The sequence below is a fragment of the Rhinolophus ferrumequinum genome, chromosome 11 (assembly GCF_004115265.2).
Source record: "Rhinolophus ferrumequinum isolate MPI-CBG mRhiFer1 chromosome 11, mRhiFer1_v1.p, whole genome shotgun sequence".
Taxonomy (NCBI): domain Eukaryota; kingdom Metazoa; phylum Chordata; class Mammalia; order Chiroptera; family Rhinolophidae; genus Rhinolophus; species Rhinolophus ferrumequinum.
This window is the reverse complement of record NC_046294.1, coordinates 35,338,845-35,358,839: the sequence shown is the minus strand read 5'-3', so window position 1 is coordinate 35,358,839 and position 19,995 is coordinate 35,338,845. Positions and strand designations below refer to the sequence as shown.

The 19,995-nt window shown below is 52.4% G+C and overlaps 1 protein-coding gene across 1 annotated transcript in view; it reads right to left on the bottom strand.

Moving 5' to 3' along the window:
• Positions 1 to 838: 838 nt before the first annotated feature.
• The window catches only part of PTPN5 (protein tyrosine phosphatase non-receptor type 5), a 55,314-nt gene continuing 36,157 nt past the window's right edge, over positions 839 to 19,995 (bottom strand). The window contains exons 3-14 of the mRNA XM_033121110.1: positions 15,302 to 15,495; positions 14,678 to 14,785; positions 14,362 to 14,439; positions 13,640 to 13,881; positions 12,232 to 12,421; positions 9,791 to 9,875; positions 5,850 to 5,929; positions 5,529 to 5,666; positions 4,913 to 5,023; positions 2,589 to 2,749; positions 2,388 to 2,501; positions 839 to 1,979 (exon numbers count right to left, since the gene is read on the bottom strand). Coding sequence (XP_032977001.1) covers positions 1,886 to 1,979; positions 2,388 to 2,501; positions 2,589 to 2,749; positions 4,913 to 5,023; positions 5,529 to 5,666; positions 5,850 to 5,929; positions 9,791 to 9,875; positions 12,232 to 12,421; positions 13,640 to 13,881; positions 14,362 to 14,439; positions 14,678 to 14,785; positions 15,302 to 15,495 — 1,595 coding nt within the window. The 3' untranslated portion in view covers positions 839 to 1,885. The remainder of the gene's footprint in view (positions 1,980 to 2,387; positions 2,502 to 2,588; positions 2,750 to 4,912; positions 5,024 to 5,528; positions 5,667 to 5,849; positions 5,930 to 9,790; positions 9,876 to 12,231; positions 12,422 to 13,639; positions 13,882 to 14,361; positions 14,440 to 14,677; positions 14,786 to 15,301; positions 15,496 to 19,995) is intronic.

The window sequence follows — 19,995 nt, the reverse complement described above, 5'->3', positions numbered from 1 at the left end:
TGGGTAGAAGGGCAGGAGGACCCATTCTCCTATTGGAGGGTGGCTGGAGGGCATGCCCCTCCCCCTCTCCTGGGACCTGCATTTCAGCTGGTCCTGCATTTCAAGCTACTCCCTCTTCCTTCCTCACGGTCTGTGCCATACCTGCATGCCTGGACCTTTAACCAGCCCACAAAAGGCTCTGGTACCTGTAAGGACCTGCTGGTTGGTCAGCAGCCCTGCCCGAGCTCCACTCCTGACCTGGAGTGACCCCTGCCTGCCAGCAGTGGCATCACAGCTACTTTAGCTGCATCCCTAGGGGCCGGGGTAAGAATAGAGCAAGAGATCTGAGCCCCCAAGCGAATTCCTGGGGCCCCTTGGGAGGGGCTACTCTCAGACCAGGCCTTAAAAGGGAAATTGCTGGGTTGCAGCTGCTGTTGGGACCTGTAGGGCTAACGTGGGATAAGTTATCCTTATCCTGGCCAACAGGGAGGAGCATGGGGGTGATCTGAATGTTCCCCTGCCCGAGCCCAGTATTCCCTAGCTCATCTGTCAGAGCTGGTGGCCTGCTAGCCACTGTGCCTTCTGTAGAAGCCTTCCACACCTGTCCTGGAGGGTCCCCATGTCCCAGGGCTCCTGGCTTGATGGGAGTGAGGGTGTGTGAGAATCACAATCTGGATTTGCTTCACATTCCCAATTTCCACAAGGGGGCACTGGGGAGCTTGAGGGCAGGGTGTGTGTGTGTGTGTGTGTGTGTGTGTGTGTGTACTTGTGTACACACTCGCTCTTTTTCTCTCTAGGAGGAGGAGAACATGGAGGCAGGGAGTGGACGGGAGCGGCAATCACACAGACCCAAGAGGGCTAGTTTTGCTCAAAATGCTCCATTTATTGCTCTATTCAATGACCACGAGCAAATTATAAAAAGACACCAAGTGTCTCTGTCTGCCGTGGAATAAATATTTAAAGTCAGCAATAAAAACACGTGGCTCCAAGATAACACATGTTGCCAAAGAGTCATGCATGCCCTGCAGATGGGCTCTCAACACACGCATGGACACAGGAACACACGCAGAGCTACACGCAGCAAGACTTCTGGGAAGGCTTTCCCACAGTAACACAGAAAAATGTTTCACACAGATCTGGGGCCGAGTTCCTACCCCATCCTCGGAGCTACACCTCTCCATTCCGCCCCCACCAGGGCCCAGGTCCTCTGGGTTCCCAGCCCCCATGTGTCCCCTTCCCTCCCAATGCCTCACAGGCTGGTCACTGCCTCCTGGGAGCATCTGACACCCAGGGGCCGTCCAGGCTGCAATACTCCTCTCTCCCAGCTGCGATCTCTCTCCGCTCTCAAAAGCTCACCATGCCTGACCCCCAGGACCTCAGGCCCCTCTCCCCACCCTTGTCCCAGTAACTGGGGGCAAAATGTAATCTGCCTGTTGGGAGAAGTGGGGTGGGCGCCCGAGTCAGGCTCCTCTGCCTGGGCTACTTAGGGGCTGGAGCTCATTACCCGTTTCCCGGGCTGAGGAGACACAGTGTCCGGTATAGACAGCAGAGATGGATGGACAGACAGAATACGCCGTGGCAGAACACTTGGAGTGCGGCACAAACATTTTGGATTAAGTAGCAATGAAACCATTGTTAAAAACTGAGGCCCCAGGTCTGTGTGGTGTGGGTCAGGCCTGGCCTGGGGCCCCAGGCCTGGCCTGGCCCATCCCTCCCCCACCCCACCCCATTCCCCAATATATACAGTAGGAAGAGCTATGTTGGGGGAAAGGGGCCAGGCTGAAGGAAGCAGGAGAGGCAGGGCAGGGAGCAGGCCAGGACCCAAGGCAGGGCCCTAGGGGCGGCTGGGGGGAGGGCCGAGACGCAGGCTGGGTGGTGCCCAGAGGACCTCCGAGGAGGAATGGAGTCACTCCGGGGGCTGACGGGACAGCTGCTTCTCATACAGGCTCATGACATGGTGCACAAACTGGTACTGCTCGCACGTCTGGATCATGCCGCCCCTGCCCAGCAGAGACACACAGTAGGGATGGGGTTGATGCAGGAGGGGGGCCCCCAAACCCATGGAATACCAGTCATTTGTGAAGGACTTTGTCTTTACGCAGCTTAGAGAGGCCACCCCTTGCCAGCCACTCCCCTGTTCCTTCTTGCCCCGCCCAGCTTTGACATAGATAACAGGGACAGAGATGGCATGTCCCACTGCTCTCAGCCCCTGTACCTTCCGGCCACCAGCAACTCCTCTTTCCTCTTCATCCAGCCCCTCTACACATCTGTCTTCCCTCCTCCTGTCAGCCAGTTGGTCCATACCTGGTACGTCCTCCTGCCCCTCAGCCCACACACAGGTCAGCCTCTCCCTTCTGCTCCTGGGGCTCTAGCTCTCCCCGTGCTCCCGCCCCCACCTGTGGGCTGACCTGTCCTGACGGAGCTGGCACGTGGTCTTCAGGATGTCCACCACGCCCTCCTGCCGTAGCTGCTGGCAGCAGATGCTGGTGGCAATGAAGCAGCCAGTCCTCCCAATCCCTGCGCTGAGGGCAGAGGGGATGGGCAGGGTGAGAGGCAGGGCAGCAGGGGGTGCTGCTGCCCTGCCCTGGCTGGTGGCTGGGAGGACCCACCTGCAGTGGACGATGATGGGGGCGCAGTGGGGCCCCTCCTGCTGGGCGGCCTCCTCCACCTCCTGCACCAGGTGAAGGAGTGGGGGGGCCCGGTCTGGGGTCTTCTGGTCGGGCCAGGACGTGAACCAGTAATGCTTCAGGCCTCGCTCTTCCGTCCCGCTCTGGCCAGGAGACAGAGGCCCACCCCAGATACACTTGAGCTCTCTGAGCCCGCAAACCAGCCCAGAGATGGAGATGGGATGGGGGGAGGAAGAACACAGGAGGGAGGGCACAGGGAGTGGAACGTCTGGCCTTTGCCATCTATACCGCATTGCCCAGTGGCAGCAGGCAAGAGACCCACAGCCATCTTGGGAGTGAGGGCTGATGAGCGATGTCAGTATTGGTCTTTACATCAGTTTTCCCCAGCAACTCCAGCACCATCTAAGAGAGGTGAAGAGTCCCTCTCCAATTCATTCCTGTCTCCCAGTTCCTTATATGAACAACTAGCCCAGTCACCCCTTCGTCACATAACCAGAGCTCCGGGACCCTTCCTTTCGCCTGGTCTGCCTACCCCCTCCCCTGGCAAGTATGCACATTTCCCTGCCTCCTCTCCATGTCCCTCTCTTTACCATCAACACCTCTCTTCCACTTTGGCCTTTATCATCTCTCCCTGTGTAAACCTCTCCTTGCCCTCAGACTGCACCATCTCCACCCCTGTCAAAAGGGTCTGCCTATGGCAGAAATCGGACGTGCTGCTCTCCTACCCAGAACGCTTCCATGGTTCTTGTTACTCTCTGAACAAAACCCATTCTCCTTAGATTTCAGCCTGGCAAATATTACAAGCATTGCAGATTCTACCCTTCTAGGCTTATCTCCTGCCCCTGCATACTGGTACTCTATGCTCCTGCACTAATGGTTTGTAGATAAAACCCTCTGCTACACAAACACACACACACACACACACACACACACACACACACACACACTCACACGCATGTGTGTGACACACAGCTGTTCTGTCTTCCATGTCCTTACTTTTACTTTTTTCTCTGCCTGGAATGCTCCTTCCATTTGTCTGCCCCCTGGCCAACTCTTACTCATCCTTCAAAACCCCATTCAGCATCACCAGTTCCAGGAAGCCCTCCCTGAGCACCCCAGCTAGCTGTTTCCTTCTGTGTTCTTACCTACCTCTAGCTCAGTACTTACCATACATGGGTGCTCTTTGAGGAGAGTCCCGGCTTTGAACAGCTCTGTGTTCCCAGTACCCAACCCAGAACCAGGCCCAGGGCAGGTGTTTGTAAAGGTTGATGGAAAGAAGTAAATACCTCCCAACCCTAAACTGCCCAGTTCTTCCCTAACCAGTCCTGTGGCACTGAGAAGATGAGACAGCCCCCGCCTCCCAGCCTCTTTTTCTGGGGAATCAGGAAGCTGGTTCCTTGGGCTCCTGCGTTATCTGGCTGTGGCAGCTACCACAGCCTCTGCTCTCCACCTCCTGGCCCTTTCTGCCCTCTAGCCAGGCCTGTATCCCAGAGCTGCTCAGGTGGAGAGGGCGCAGCTCAGAGGAAAAAGTCTCAGGCCTTGAGCTGGACCCCATGGCTGCCAGCATTACTGGACTTTCCAAGCTGTTTCTGAACAGGGCATCACGCTTTCTGGTGCCCGGTTCCCCTCTTCCAGCCTTTGGGGTTATTACAGTGGCTCCACCTTCCCCTTGTCATTTCTCAAAAAGAGAACCCACTGATTCTCCTGATTCCAAAGGAACAGTCTCCTCTATTATGCTGCTTCTGGAAGAAGCACAACTTCGGGGTGGGAGGATGCCTCCCCCAACTCTTCTGGGCTGTTTTGTATTGATCATATTTTGTGTATCTTCCTTTTTTCCCTTTTCTGTAATCACCACCTCTTTGTGCAACCCAAACGCAGCAAGGAGTGCCTTCCCTCTGGTGGACAGATTGGGTACTACAGGCCAGAAGCTGAGTATCCCAGGTGAAGGGGTTGCTTCTAGCCGGGATCTCAAAGTCACCATGGTTCTTCAGTTATAAGGACAGGGCTGGAGGCAGCTGGAGACCCCTTATCCAGACAGTCCTGGATTTGGGTGCATTTGAAGCAGAGCTGGAAGGCATTATGAATGACAGTGTAGACACAGAGAGAGCCCAAGAGCATGAAATACAACTGAGGTTTGGTCCTGCTTCTGACCCCCAACTCCATTCACCCCTCCCTCATCCCTGGGAGACACAGGCCTTGATTTCAGCTAGAGTGGACTCTGGGACCTGTTCTCTGTGGAGTCCCCAATCAAGCCCCTGCCCCCATCCTCCCAGCCCAGCCCAGTCCAGCCCATCCCCAGGCCTCACCCTGAGAGAGATGAGTCGCAGCCGGTAATCCTCAGTGTGAATGACTTTCCGCACGGTGATCTCGACGCCATCATACACCACCTGCTCCTCTGGCCAATACTCGGTGCACTTCTGAAGGGGCCCAGATCAGGCTGAGATACTCTCCCAGTTCCCCCATCACACTCTCCCCAGTGCCCATCCAGGGTTAGCGAGGAGAGATATCAAAGGGCAACAGGTTTGCAGTTAGAGAGTACAGTTTCAGAACCTATGAGTTAACTTCCCTTTTCTGAGCCTCAGTTTCCTCATCTGGAAAATGGGAGTACTACCCATTTTGAAGGTTTCAATTAAATGGGCTGTTACAGGTATAGAAGTAGCCAGCGCCAGCCGTGGGAAGCTGGGAGGCAGCAGAGCATCCTGCTTAAGAACAGGGGCCCTGGAGGTAGCGAGGCCAGCTCCAGGCCCTGCCTCTGACTGTCTGTGCGGCCCTAAGCCCATGACTTAACCTCGCTGAGCCTTACATCTTGTCAGCACAGTCAACACTAGCAACCTCACAGGACTGTGAGAATTAACAGGGAAATAAGACGGTTAGCACAGGCACAAAGCAGCAGACACCTGGTGATGGTACAGGGGTGCCTACCTCGTTCATCTCTTCAATGTTGGTGATCATGACAATGATCGGCGTGTGCTCCTGCCATACCATGCGCCAGAAGTCGCCGACCGTGCTGACGATGGGTCCCTGAGTGGCAATGTACACCTTCTCCTCCCCACCGTAGCCCTGCGGCCAGCCAAGTCCAGGCTGTCAGGGTCAGATGCGATGTTCCCAGGACCCACACTCTACACTCAGACTCTTCCCGGGGGCTCGCAGCAGCCTCGCTGGCTTAGGGACAAGCTTAAAGGACGGATCCCATTAGCTTGGGCCTCCTTTTCAGGGAGAGGCCATCGGGATAGGGCTACGTACCCGGATGTAGTTGGCGTTGATGTAGGAACTCAGCGGGTCGTCAGGGTCTGGTGAGCTCAGACACACTCTGCTGTGAGGGTCTGGGGTGGGGAGATAGGTGAGGCTGGGATCTGACACGTGCGCGCCCGCTGGGGCAGGGCCCACCTTGTCTGGCCCATTCAGGGCACCCACACTTCTTCTGGAACTCTTCAAGTTCCTCCTTCCTCTGCCTGGTAGCAAAACACTGACCCATCCCCATGGTCCACTGTGGCAGGGGAGGGCCCAGGCTGAAGAGGAAGTCAGAGTGCAAGGCCCTGGGTCTCTGCCTCTGCAGCATCAATGCCTGGCCCTTGTCTGTGTCCCTTAAGCTGTCCTGTACTCACTATGCCTCATGTTCTGGAGAGAAGAAAGCTAAGAACGAAATTACCCAGGGTATACGTCCTGGAGAGCAGGGGCAGTGAGAATTCAAGTGTTCACTCTCACCAATGTGCTGTGTACACTTGTACAGCACATGGCCTTTCTAAGCCTCAGTTTTCCTGTCTGCAATATGGGGATAAAGATGCCTACTTCCTAGGATTGTTGGGAAGGTAAGTGACAAAACAGCTGTGAAAGTGCTACGTAAACTGTAAAGTACTTTATAACTCTAAAGGGCTGTTAAGATTTTGGGGACGAAAACTGAAGGAGAATATTGGGATGAAGGAGTAAAGCCTTCCATGTCTGAGATGAGACGGTAGGGTCTTAACAGCAGAGCTGTGTGTACAAAAGCATATTTTTTTCTCTTAAATCTTTTCACACATCAAGTCACATAACATCCTGCTCTTCTTCCTGGAGTAGAATCTATTTTGTTGCAGCTAGAGCCTCTCTGTATTGACTATTCTGTCAGCCTGCAGAGGCTGGGATTGAGATGGGAACAGTGTGTGGGGTGGGCAGGAAGCTGGCTGGGGACCCCGCAGTCCTGGTTGTGGTCTCACTTTGTCACCAGCTCACTCTTATCCCTTCCCTGGGCCTCGGTTTCTCTCCTGTATAAGGAGGCCGGACTAGAGGCACTTTCGGCATGGACGACATGGCGATCTCAAAGGCAGTACAGGGAAGTGGGTCAGAGTCTACACCGCTGAGCCAGAGAGCCTGGGTTCAAGTGTGTCTCTGACTTACTAGTAGTGGCAACATGGGCCATTTATTCCTCTCCCTCTGTGCCTTATTTGTAAAGTGGGAACATTTCTTGCATTACAACCTCACTCATCTTGTAAAGGTTAAAAGAGTGAACGTTACCGAGTTCTTAGATCAGTAACTTGGCCCAGCATACAGAAAACACTGTATAACAGAAAACACTGTATACCTGCCATCACTTATATAGCAGGTACAAGTTAGCAGGTCAAAAGAATGATCCCACACCCGGCAGGAGAAACAGTACAAGCCTCCGCTCTCCCCCGCCCCAGCCCCAGTGCCTGAAGTTTCGGTAGCTGATTTGGGAGGGGTGGTGGGGGTATCAGGAGTGGACAAGAGCGAGGGTAAGGAGAGAAGTGAGGATAAGCAGAAGTCGGCTCTGGGTGACCAGCAGGAGAGAGCAGCAGGGAGTGCTGCATGGGCCACTTCTCTTCTCCTTGTCAGCATGTGCCCAGATTAGCTGCCACAAGTGAGCACTGCCCCCTCTGGCCAGACACCAGGGTCTTTGGTATTAAAGAACCACTGTGGGAATGGCCATGGTCCTACTGACGCGACTGAGCACTGCATCTGCGCCTGGCACTGTGCTTGAGAGCAGACACTCCTAAACAAACACGATTCTGTCCTTGTCCCAGGGTGTGGGGCAGGCACACAAGTAGTGTGTGGTTTGTGACCACTGGGGATGAGGAAATAGAGGGGCCCCTCGATTTGGCTAGGGTGGTTAGGCTTCCTAGAAGAGGTGGTACCTGGGCTGGGTTTGAGGGACCAGTAGAAGAAGTAGGGAACACTGTTCTGCCTGTTTCAAGTGCACAGGGCAGGTGGGGGCTGATGAGAGAGGAGCTGGAGAGGAACCTGTTGACAAAGGGTCTTATAAACCACACTTGTAAGGCTGGACCTAAACCCGAGGATTACAGAGTGACACGACAGTGTGTAAGGAGGAGAAGGACACAACTGGATTTCTGTTTTGCATCATTTTGGTGACAATGGTAGAAGACGGACAGGAGGGAAGAATGTGAATTCAGGAGACCAGCTGGAAGGTTACTGCAGTGGTCCAAGTAAGAAGCGTCAGGGGTCAGAGGGTATTATGTCACTGTAGTCTATGTAAATAGCGCCCCTGGGAACTGGGAAACATGGAAGGCCCAACCCCCCAAAAAAAGTCATTTGGCAGTGAGGATGGAAAGGGGGAGTTAGATTTGAGAGATATGTATGCATGCATGCATTCATTCATTCATTCATTCACACTCACTCACCCATTCATTCACTCATTCCAAGAGGTGCAGAATGTCTATTATGTGTCAGGCACTATTTTGGTGCTTGGGACACAGTGGCAAAATGGACAGAAATTGCTCCCCTGCATCTTGTTCTCGGTGCTGCCTGCTGGGTGACTGGTCACTTTGTACTGAAACTGTCCATGGATCTGTCTCTCCCACTAGCCTGTGAGCTCCCTACGCACAGAGTCTGTGTCTCATTCATGTCTGAATTCTCAGCCCCAAGGGCAGGGGCTCAGGAAACGTGCAGAATGAATGTGAGAACAAATCTCAGGGTGTCTTGGATCTGAGAGGGCGTTTCTGCTCTCTTGTCACCGCTCCCTCTCAGCGCCCCCATTCCAGTCTCAGAGAGCACAGGATCAATTCTCTGTTGGGCTCAGGGGCCTGGAGGCTCAGGGCATAGGTGGACGTAGCTCGAGTTCTTTCAGCTATCCAGTGCCAAGAGGCCCTTCCGCAGTGGCCATTCTGCGTGGCCAGCAAAGGCCCAGGTTCTGACATACCTGAGCCCCTCCCTCCAGGTGGGGCTAGGTGGGCGGGTGGGGGGCAAGATGAGGCAAGAGGTGAGCAGCCCTGAATCGTGCATCCTGGCCTTAAATGGTGCTTTGTTTAACTGGAACTACCTAGAGACTGTGTAACCATAGCAACCACAAGTCGATATTTTAAAAGTTAAAAATAAGTCATGACATCTTACGTGTTGTTGGAAATGCTGATGGCAAACTGCTTTTTTAAAGCCTCGTCACTCCATAAAATGAGCGGAAGAGGTTTGTGGGGATTCACTTTCAACAAGTCACAGCCCCCCTCCCCCCATGAAGCTAGCCCTGGGGCCTGGGGCCAAAACTCTGCAGGGTGACAGGCAGACAGGGGCTTGATTAAAGTTACCTGAAAATGACACACAAGGTCTGAAAGAGAAACATTAGGTCACCTGGTCTAACTGCCCCTAACGGGGAAACTCCCTATCAGACCTTCCAGGGGACAGGGACTGCTCATACAGCCTTGCTTGAACACCTTGACTGACAGGGTGCTTACTCCCTAACAGGAAGCTCATTCCCTTGTGGGGTGGCTCTGCCTGTTCCAGGACGCATACTCTGGACAAACGAAACTCGAGGCAGACAAAAGAGCCCAATTCTGAGGTCACAGAAGCCCGGTGTGAAACAGTTATGTTAATTCCAAGCTGTGTGACTGTGGATGAGCCACTTAACCTCTCTGAGCTTAATCTCCTCTCCTTAAAATCTGCCCACTCTGAAGAGACAAAGGATGTGAAAACACTTTCAGTCACCACGCACTGTGTAGGAACTGCTGTTATCATCACTCTTTCTCTCTGGGTTTCCAGAGAGCCCAGCAAAACACTTGGCCAGGGCAAGGGTCCAAGTGCTGTGTGAAGAAATGAACTAACCTCTGCCCTCACTAGGGGGCATTTCCCTTCACTGTGCACCCCACCCTCCGTCCCTAGCTCTGGAATTAAGGTCTTCCTCAGTGTGAGGGGGCACCCAGGTGAGGTGCCCGCCCCCATCCCTTGGGGCAGTGAGTACTCACTGGGCAGGATAGTCCTGTACCGGTTCTTCCGCACGAGCCCAGGGATGTCATACTCTTTTGGATCCACAAAGTTCATGGGGATTTCCTGCAGGAGGACCACATGGGGGTGTGAGTAGCGGCGGGCTGACGCTCATAGACGTTTGAGTCCAGGGGCAGGCGTAAGTACATGCATTCATGCAATAAACAGTTACTATTAAATGAGTTAGTGAACCTAAAAAAATTCCAGAACAGTGTCTGACAAAGGCTGAATGCATAATAAATGTTATTATTACTATGTTTTATCGACAGCCAGTCTGGTACATGGCAGACACTCAATAAACGGTTCACGAACAAAGAAGAACAAGAGAAAAAGCGACCTGGCCAATCATTGCCTTCTTCCACACTGCCTGTGCTGCAGCCACGCTGGGTGGCTTTCTTGATCCATGTTCTCGCCCTGGACATCCCCATCTCAGACCCTAAAGTTGTGCTATTTACTGTGTGATAACATCCACTCCCTATCCTCATCTTCTCATGTCCTGTCCATCTTAAATGCCGCCTCCTCCAAGAAGCCTTCCCTGATTCTCCAGCAGGAAAGGAGCCATTTTCTGAGCTCCCAGTCACTCTGTGTGTCCAGAGCTCCAAGGGTAAACTTCTCTGCCTGGAATGTGAGGTCTTCTGAGATCTGGCCTTTCTTTACCACTGGCTGCTCTCAAGAGAGCCACACTTTATTTATGCTGGTCTCTTCCCGTTACTAACATACCATTCTCCATCTTACCTGCAGGTCTGAGCTCATGGCATTCCACTTGCAAAGAGCACCCCTCTTCAACTCTACACATCATGCCCACCCTTTAAGGTTCCCCTCTAGCCTCACCTCCCCCCATGCCCTGTGGGATGACTCTCCAGTGCCTCTCAGCTCTTCACTCCCCATCTATCTGTCCACATAGTTTAGCACCTGACCACATATAGTTTTATTGTGCTCACTGTGTTTGCACCCACTGAGGATACACTTTGTAAAAGGAGGATCCTAATACTCACTTTCTAGGGTTGTTGTGAGAATCAAAAGAATAAAAAAACATGTAAAAGCACCCATGGAGTAGGTGTGCAGGCTGTGTTCCTTTCTCTCTGGGCAAAATCGACAACGATTTACTGAACAGGAAGTAACAGAAAGGACGCAAGCCCCTCATTCAAGGGGCGGTGATGGCACTGGGAACTCGGAGCAGGAGTAAGGGCTGGGTGGTCCAGGAAGGCTTTCTTTCTGGAGGCACCCAGGGTGGGGGATGATGTGTGGAAATACTGGAGGAGAAAGACACAGCAGGGGCTGGCCCACTTTGAAGTGGACAGTCCCTGCCGGGGTCAGGGGACGTGAGGCTGAAAAAGGTGGCTGGGGCTAGCCCAACTTGGTAATGCAGGCCATGCCAAGTCCTACAGAGTTTGGAGCAGTGGGTCATAGGGTGGTGGGGCTCTACTCAGAGGGGCGAGCCATCCAGTCCAGACAGGGAGCAGAGTGGCCTCGAGTGAGGGAAGTTGGGAGAGAGGCACACGGTTCCCCATCCTTCTGGCCTCTCCCAGGAGGGACTCTCCTCAAATACTCATGACCTTCCGTCCAACATGCCCAGAGAGATGGGCAAGTTACCTGATGGGTGCATTTGATTGAGGAATGGGCTTTTGGGCCCCAGCCCCTTCCTTCCTCCACCCTCCTGCCGGGAAAGAATTATAGGGATGCCCCATGGGGTGAGAGGCCCTGGGTGTGCTGGCACCGCCTGGGGTGGGTAGAAAGTTTGTTAATTCTGGGGGTCGATATTAGAAAGCTCACTATTGCTACATACCTAAGCTTCATTTTAAACTTAGCCTTTATCAACAAAAATAAAGGTGATATTGTGATCTCCTAGGTCTTAACTCTTAACTGGTTGAGTGCTCAGGCAGGTAAACCAGGGGTGTCATTTACTGGATCCCTCAAAGGCCTACAGAAGGCAGCTGGAAGCTGTTGCAGAGGACTAGAGAGGAGGTGATCAGGACCACCTTAAGCTACAGCCACAGGGATGGAGAGACATCAAAGCAGGATGAACAATGCTTGGTGGTCAGGCAGGAGGAGGGTGGGAAAACTGGAGTCAGAAGAAAAGGTTTCCTGTGGCTTTCAAAGCACAGCACTGGGCACTAAAGATGAGAATGCCGCTGTACACCCACCACCCTGATGGGCGCTTTGCACACATTAGTGATCTCTTTAATTCTTGCAACATCCCCATTATTTTAGCCCCATTTTCCAGATGAGGAAACTGAGGCCCAGAGGAGAAACAGCTTGCCCAAGACAGTAGGAGAGCTGATAATGAAATGATGTTAATCTATTTTAAACTTAGCATTTAATGCTGAGTTCTGAGCACCCCGCTCTACTGCCTTGTTAGTTGGGTGACTGACACGAGCACAGAGGTCTGACCACCACGGGGTGGCCGGCTCAGGGGACTCACGAAAAATTCTGCCTGTAGCAGGAAGGGGTCCAGGGCCTTTTCGTGAAGCTCCTTGGCCTGGAGGATGCGGGAGGCGCTGAGCAGGTACTCGTGGGAAGACTCTTCCCGTGGTGACATGAGATACCCAAAGCCCTCTTCGTTGCAGCCTGGTGTGCACATGTCCAAGGTCAGGGAGACATTGGAGCCCCTCCTGGAAGAACCAGGAAAGAGGAAGTGAGTCTCAGGGGCAGGGAGGGGCATCAGCCGGGGGCCTTGGAGCAGGAAGATGAGGGAGGGAGGGATCAGGAGTGGGAACAGGATGGATTCCACAAAGAAGAGTGGGGGTGTAACAGCACCCCTGATCTAAAGAGCACGAGTCTCAGGTCCAATGCTTAGGCCCCATTCCCCACTTCCTGCTTCCTGCAGTGCAGTTGCTAACTGAGTGGGGGGTTGGGAGCCCTGTTCCAAAGGTTCCCTCTGAGGCAACCTCAACACAGCCCTCCCCTGGACTCTCCTCTGTCACTACCGGAGGCACTGCCCAGCCCTGTAGCCCCCGGGAAGCTCCCAGAGAGAGGGCACCTGCCTAGAGAAGAGAAGCAGGGCTCGACCCTCTGTATCATGGTCCTGGGCCCGGTCCTGGGCTGGGATGAGGGTGCCAATGAATCAAGGACATCTCATCCAGGAGAGGCCGGGACCCTCGGCTGTCAGGGAAAGAGGGAGTTCTAAGGGCAGCACAGTGCTCGCGAGGATGTCTATCCTGGACAAAGTCTTCCAAGTGCAGCCTCGAAAGGCACACAATAGGAAGGGCCTTATAACGTAGAAAGGGAAACCAATACCCAGAGAGGGCATGAGAATTGCCCAAGCCTGTGCATTAGGGGTGACAGAGCTGAAACAAAAAGCTACGTTTTCTGGCTCCTTCTATGACATCATGTGGGCAACTCAAACCTGGTGTGATCTGGCTTACCCAACTGGGCTCTGAAAAGAGGGTGTCGACACCTCCCAAAGTGTGCTCTGCGGAACGCTGCAAGTACTCTATTAAAGGAGGGTTCTGTCGTCCAGTGACTTTGAGGCATGCCACACACTACTCCCTTGTTGATTTACAACACATGCATGTTAGAGGCTCTGACTAGACTTGCAGTAAAGAAACCTACCCAAACTTACTTGAGCACCAGAGTGTACGTGTGAGTGTGCACGTGTGTACACATGTGTATGCCTATGTGTTCGTGTGCAGTAACAGTATTTCTTAGCATTCACCTTGGGGCATTCTGATGTACATGCATCAGACCTAAAGAGCATGTGTCTACACTGGCTAAGCTATGAGGTCGGCTCGGTCCTGAGCACCGGGAGTTAGAGTCAGTCATCCGCCCTTCTGATTGGGAGCTGAGAGCTCCAGGACCCGTAGAGCCCACCCCTCTTCCACCCCTCCCACCTCTCCTGCAGACCCATGGACTTGACGGTCAGTGAGGTGGGGTCGGCCTCAGGCTTGATGTCCATCACGCAGTCAAACACAGGAGTCTCGGGGACCATGTCCAGGTCCAGGAAGTCATCCTCGACCTTCTCCTCCATCCACTCTGAGTAGGTGAAGGAGGGCTGGCGGCTCACCGACTGGCGCCTGTCCTCGGGGGGCAGTGGGGTGGGTGGCTCTGGGGGAGCCCTCAGGAGGTGCCACACCTAGTTGGAGGCATATGGCATCATGGACCTGGGACCATGCCGCTGCCCCCTGGCTCATGGGCTGTCCATGGGGTTGAGTCCCCTGCCCCTAGTATGTCCAGAGCAGCCCTGCTCTCCTAGGAGCTGTCTGCAAGGCACTGCCCCTCCCCTAGATGGGAAGCTCCACCCCCCATCCTTCCTGTCCCCTCCCTCCCCCGACCTTCAGTTTCTTGTGGATTGAGGGCTTCTTGGTGGGGTGTGGGGGTTCCTACTCCAGTCTTCTCCCTGCCTCAGCCCCTCCCCCTGGCCTAGAACACTGTAAACCAATTTTGAGAAAGAAAGTGCCTCTCAGCCCAGGCTAGACAAACTGGTTGAAGGAGGCAGATGCCCCGTCCTCGGCCCTACCTAGAATGTCTAGTCTGTAGGTCAGATGAGAGCTTTCGGGGATCAGCCTCAGGGTCAGAGGAGGGGAGCACTGAGTCGGGTCAGGAGGAGCCTTACCAGGGCGGTAATGAGCAGCACAGACAGAGAGACCAGCAGCAGACTGAAAACTTCCCAGGTCCCAATGCCCAGCCAGGCCTGGGGGACATGAGACAAACAGGTCAGGTGGGGGGGGGCAGAGATCTCATCTGTTTCAACAGGGACAGAACCAAGGCTCTGAAAACTTTGGGCCAGGTTTGGGTGGGGAGCAGGGAGAAGCGCCTCAGAGCTGTGGAAGTATCTTCTGAACTCAGAGAAGCCCCGGGTTGCAAGCGCTGGTAGGACTGGAGGCCCCCAACTCCTCCCTCCTACCCTGGGGGTCCCCGAGCTTACTCACCGAGGGTCCTAGCTGCTCCAGGAGCGTGAGCAAGGAGGAGAAGAGGTCTGTGGCGTTCCGTGACCAGATGGGGCCATAGCCGCTGAGCCAGAGCACCCCGCAGGCAAGCTGGGACAAGCAGACCGGGTTTGGAGCCCCGGCTCCTCGGCTCCATTTTCCCCCTGCAGAGCTCACCTTCTGCCTCAACCTGGCCCCCCAAGGTACAGACTGAGCAGCTGAGGAAAGGGCCGAGGTACCCTGTGCCCAGAGAAGGCCTCAGGACTTTCTCTGGAGAAAAGTGAACTGAACGAAGCCAAGAGAAAGCCCTTCCCAGAGAGGACCCCTCCACCCCAGCTGAATACATAAAAAGGCAAGTCTCCCAGAGATGCATCCATAGACAAGAAGTCCGCAGAGAGACCCCTGCAGGACCAGGGGGCTGTGGGGGGGGAGGGGGCTATGTTCCTGCTTTTGAAGTTAAGCAGGGCTTAGCTGTCTAGGCTGTAGCTCAGCTGCGAGTCAATGAGGGGCACCACGAAGGCCCCTCATCTTTCTGTATCCCCAGACAGCAATACCGGAGAGGAACTGGAAGGCTGTCCCTTGACACGCACTATCTCCAGGCCCTTATGTGGCCTGCGATGCCCTTACCAGGAACTGGGAGGCAGCGAGTAGGCACAGGCCGCTCCTGACAGTGAGGGAATGGCTCCTGGTGCCTTGAGGGGTTGGCTTCTGAGTTGGCTCTGAGGGCGGTGAGGGAGGTGGGGGCAGTGGCATCTCTCTCTGCGAGTCCGCGAGCCCTTCCGCCTGGTCCAGCGCCTCCATCACTACCGGCTGGGGGAGACCTGTGGAAAGCAGACAGCAGACCGGTGACTCGGGTCCTGCAGACCCACGACGGACCGCTCCTTCTGGGGCTGCCGTGGCTTCCTCTCAATCCGGGATCAGTCAGCGTGGCTCCACTTCCAGCATTCACCCTCGATTAGCAAAGCAATATTCACCTACCTTCGTCAGAAAGAGCTAAGTGTGGGTGGACAAATTATTTCTCTTTTATTTCTCCAGTAACAGAGTTAAAATGGCAGGAGGTTTTTCAGGGAGTTAACATCGTTGAGTTTATGTAGCGTCATTCTTTTCCATTTCTTAAGGAAACAAGAACCAACCACCTCAAACTCAATTAAAAGAGAGAGAGAGACAGAGAGAGAGAGAGAGAGAGAGAGAGAGAGAGAGAGAGAGAAAGACATGGCATAACCAGGTTGTGAACCTGAACAAGCCACCCACGCCTGCCCTCTGGATTTTTGACTCTCTTGCTCTGTGCCCTCACTGGGGCTGGAAGCTGGACACTTGACAAGATCATGGCCACGTGTCCCTCCCCCACCCCAAGACCCCACACTGAGGGGGTGTGGGGTGCAGAGGAAAATCTTGGTGTAGCAGAATTAATATCAAACATCTGGGATTCAGTTCTGCGTCTGTCCCTAGTTGTGTGACCTTGGGAGCACAACCTCCTCTCTGGGCCTCAGTTTCCACACCTGGAAAATGGGGGTTAGGCTCAACCCTTGGTTTTCTAACTGTGCTTTTTAGAGCCTTAGCATTTTCTAAGGTGCACCAGGCATTACCAAGTGCTCTGAGTTCCTATGCTTGTGGCTCAACCATGGAAGCTCTGTTTGTCCCTGTTCCATACACTGGGTTTTCTCTAAGGTTATTTCAACACAGGGTTCCACTACTAAAATAGCCTGATACCTAAGCCTGATACCACTGGCTTAGGTCTGAGGCCCTGACTGTAGCGTAGGGAAGGATTCCAGGACCAGACACCTTGGTGAGTCCCAGATGTTGAAGGTCCCCATCCAAACCCACATGTTTCAGTCTACTGCCAAGAAGAGAGGGGGCAGCAAAATGGACGTGTACGCCTTGACAGTGGGGATGGGACTGTCCTCACACCACTGTGTATATAGGACAAGGGACTCCTTTTCTGGCTGGGCAACAATGGAACCTCCATAGCCAGGACCACAGGAGGCCAATGTAGTTGCTTGTCCATGTGCTTGCTTGCTCACGCCACAAACATGTACTGAGCATCTCCCATGGTCTGGATCAACAGTGTGGTGTGGAGCCCAGGTCCGAGACAGCTGTACTTCGATCACAGCCTCCTCCTTCCCAGATGCTGACCCTGTGCGGCTCGCACCTGCTGTGTGCCAGCCATACTCCATGCAGTTCCTCGGGTGAGCCCACCCTCTGTGCTTTGCACATGCTCTTCTTCCCTCTCCCCCCAACAACACTTAGCCACGTTAACTCCCATTCATCTTGTAGAACCCAATCAGATGTCAGCGGAAGAAGGTCCTGCCCTATCATATATGCCCAGCACCTCATGCCTCTCCTTCGTTCCACCAGCAGCAGCACTGGATCTGGAATGAGCGAGACTCTGCTTTGAGTGCTTTATGTGTGCTCATTTGCTCACTCTTCATAGTACCTCTATGCAGTTGTAGTACTGTGAGCCTCTTCTTACAGAAGATGAAGAGGAGGTGCAGAGAGGTGAAGAGACTTGCCCAAGGTCAGCTAGCTAAGTGGCCGAGGTCGGTTCAAACCGAGGCAGTGGGACAGTCTCCGGGCTACGTCACACTCACTACGGTTTGTAAAAGTATTTGTTGACTATCATCTCCCCACTCGTCTATAAGTTTCGTCTGTAAGGGCAGGAGTGGTATCAGTTTTGTTCATTATGACTGTCCACACCCTCTAACACAAGCCCTGGCACGTCAACCTGCAGTAAATACTTACTAAATGAGTGAATGATGATGGGTAAGTGATAATCTTAGTTTTCTGACTGATAAATTAGGATAATCACATGTACTTTGAAAGGCTATATGAAGACTATAGATACTACAGATGAAAGACCCAGCATAGCACGGGGCATCTAGGGGGTGCTCAAGAAATTCCAGATTATAATAATGATCACACACGATCCTCAGTCTCGTGGGTAAAATGGACCAGCGGATACATGTTGACAATATAGTACATTAAGTGAAAAATCTACGTGCTGGTGGAGTCCAAGGGAGCTGGGGGAGGGTATCTACCTTTGCCCATAAAAGCTACAGTTACTAACCACTTGAGCACACAGTTCAGATCCTGGCCAGCAAGGTGAAAAAGCAAATGCTGCTGCTAAGAGGTGGATCACATTGGAAGCCAAGAGTTTACACTTTGATAAGCAAAGGGTTGATTACTCAAGTAGCAAGGTCTCCACCCACACCCTCCAAATAAGTAGTCCACAATGCTGCCAAATACAGAAAGCTGGGAGGGGTACAGGCCCAGGCGTCACGTGGTTTGGTTCTGCAACACACAACACTGTGGACTTTGGACAATCCCTTCTCCCTGGCTCGCAGTTGCCTTAAAAAGAGGGGCATGAACTATAACTCAGTTCTTCTCAGATGTTCTTGCCATCCTCAGAGGACAGGGGCACTTGGGTTTTGGGGGAAAAACAGCAAGCTCACACAATCTTGAACTTGGTGGCTTTGTTTTTAAAATTCATGGGTACTCTTTGTTCTATACTATGGTATGTCTGTACTTGTTTTGAGATTAAAATAAGGTGTTATTTTTTTCCCTCCTAAAACTTTGAATCAAATTTAAGCTTCAGGAAAATGTGCTACATTTATCCTGTGGCTTTGCCCTCAGGGGTACATGTACCCCAGTCTGAGAAGCACGGAACTTGCCTGCAATAAAACATCATGTCGCTGTTATAAATGACTCTGTAGATGAATATTTAATAACATGGAAAGAAATTTCGATGCTATGTAGTGAGAAAGGCAAGGTTACAAAACAGCATGAGGTCCTTGGCCTTAAAATTTAAGGAAGTATAAATGTGCGTATAAAAAGGTAGAGAATACCTGATGTTAGGAGAAGAGGTTAACATGAGATCATGCTTGGAAAGCATGCAGCACAGTGTATGCCTGGTACATAGTAAGTGCTCCATAAATGTCATTCACAGTATGTGGGAAGAAGAGAAGCCAGGTATTACCGTATTTCCCTGAAAATAAGACTGGGTCTTATATTAATTTTTGCTCCAAAAGATGCATTATGGCTTATTTTCAGGGGATGTCTTATTTTTTCATGTACAACAATCTACATTTATTCATGTACAAAAATCTACATTTATTCAAATACAGTCATGTCATCTTCTTCTGGAACATCATCATAACTCTCCAAACCCCTAATTCTGGCTTGAATCTCTTGCTACTCCATTTCCTGTAGAACCATTGGCCCCAATCTCTCATGTCCAGCAATGGAGCTCTCCTTAAATGAGCACTTCTTGTCGATGCAGCCTGCTCGTGGTGCACTGGCAACACAGCTGTCAGTGATTTTATCCCATGAATTCTTCACCCATGTCACAACCTCTTGCAGGCTAGGCTTCACAAAGTTTCCACACCGATTTCTCTCCTTTCTATTTTCAATATAGTCATTGATTTCCATGCGCAAATGGTCCTTGAATAGCTTGTTTATAGGCAGTCATTCCTGCGGGAATCATTATTTGATCTCTTCTTCTTTTTGTAAGGAAGTTCTTCATGTCTTTATCATGGTGAGTGCTGGCTGAATCCCAGACTAGCAGACCTCTTTGGCCACCTCACAAAACAAGTGGCAGGATTAAATCGACCTACTTCCTTATAACTGCTTGTGTGCACCAGGCTTTTTCGGTTTCAAGAACATAAATGCCTGAAACACATTCAACCTTATCTTTCTTGCCCTTTGTGATGATTAGAGATGGGGCTTTCTTTCCATCCAGATGAACTGCTAAAATACAGGTAACATGTGCACTTTTGCAACCAGTGGAGGAAATGTAGACTGTCAAGGCACCCCTCTGATCGTTTGAGATTCTTGGCCCATAAACACTGCAGTTTCATCCATAGCAATCATGTTGATATTTAGAAAAGTTGATGCCATCAACAAAGGACTTGAATACCAGTGCACGTTTAATAACTTCAGTCTCTTCCAGCTTGAACAGTGTTTTCGATCTTAGAGACAGTTCATATCGCTGAAGGAAGCCATCCAGCCAAGGTTGTGATGCTTTGAATTCTTCTGGGGATATTTCTAACTGTGGTGCCATTGCAAGGGCAAATGCTTGACTATCAGCCCTGCGCCCAACCAAAGCCTTTGCTCTCCTGTCAGCAATCCATTCACAGATGATGTCTTCCAGCTCAGGAAATAATGGTTGCCGACCTGATCCACACTTGCGCTTCTTAGCATTTCCCTCGTCTACCTGTTGACTGTGGTTATCGTACTCTGCTCACCATTTTCAGACCATTCGGAGATCCAACTTCTTCTCTTTGCAGAAAGCCGTAAGATTCTTGCCCCGGGAATCCTCCACGATT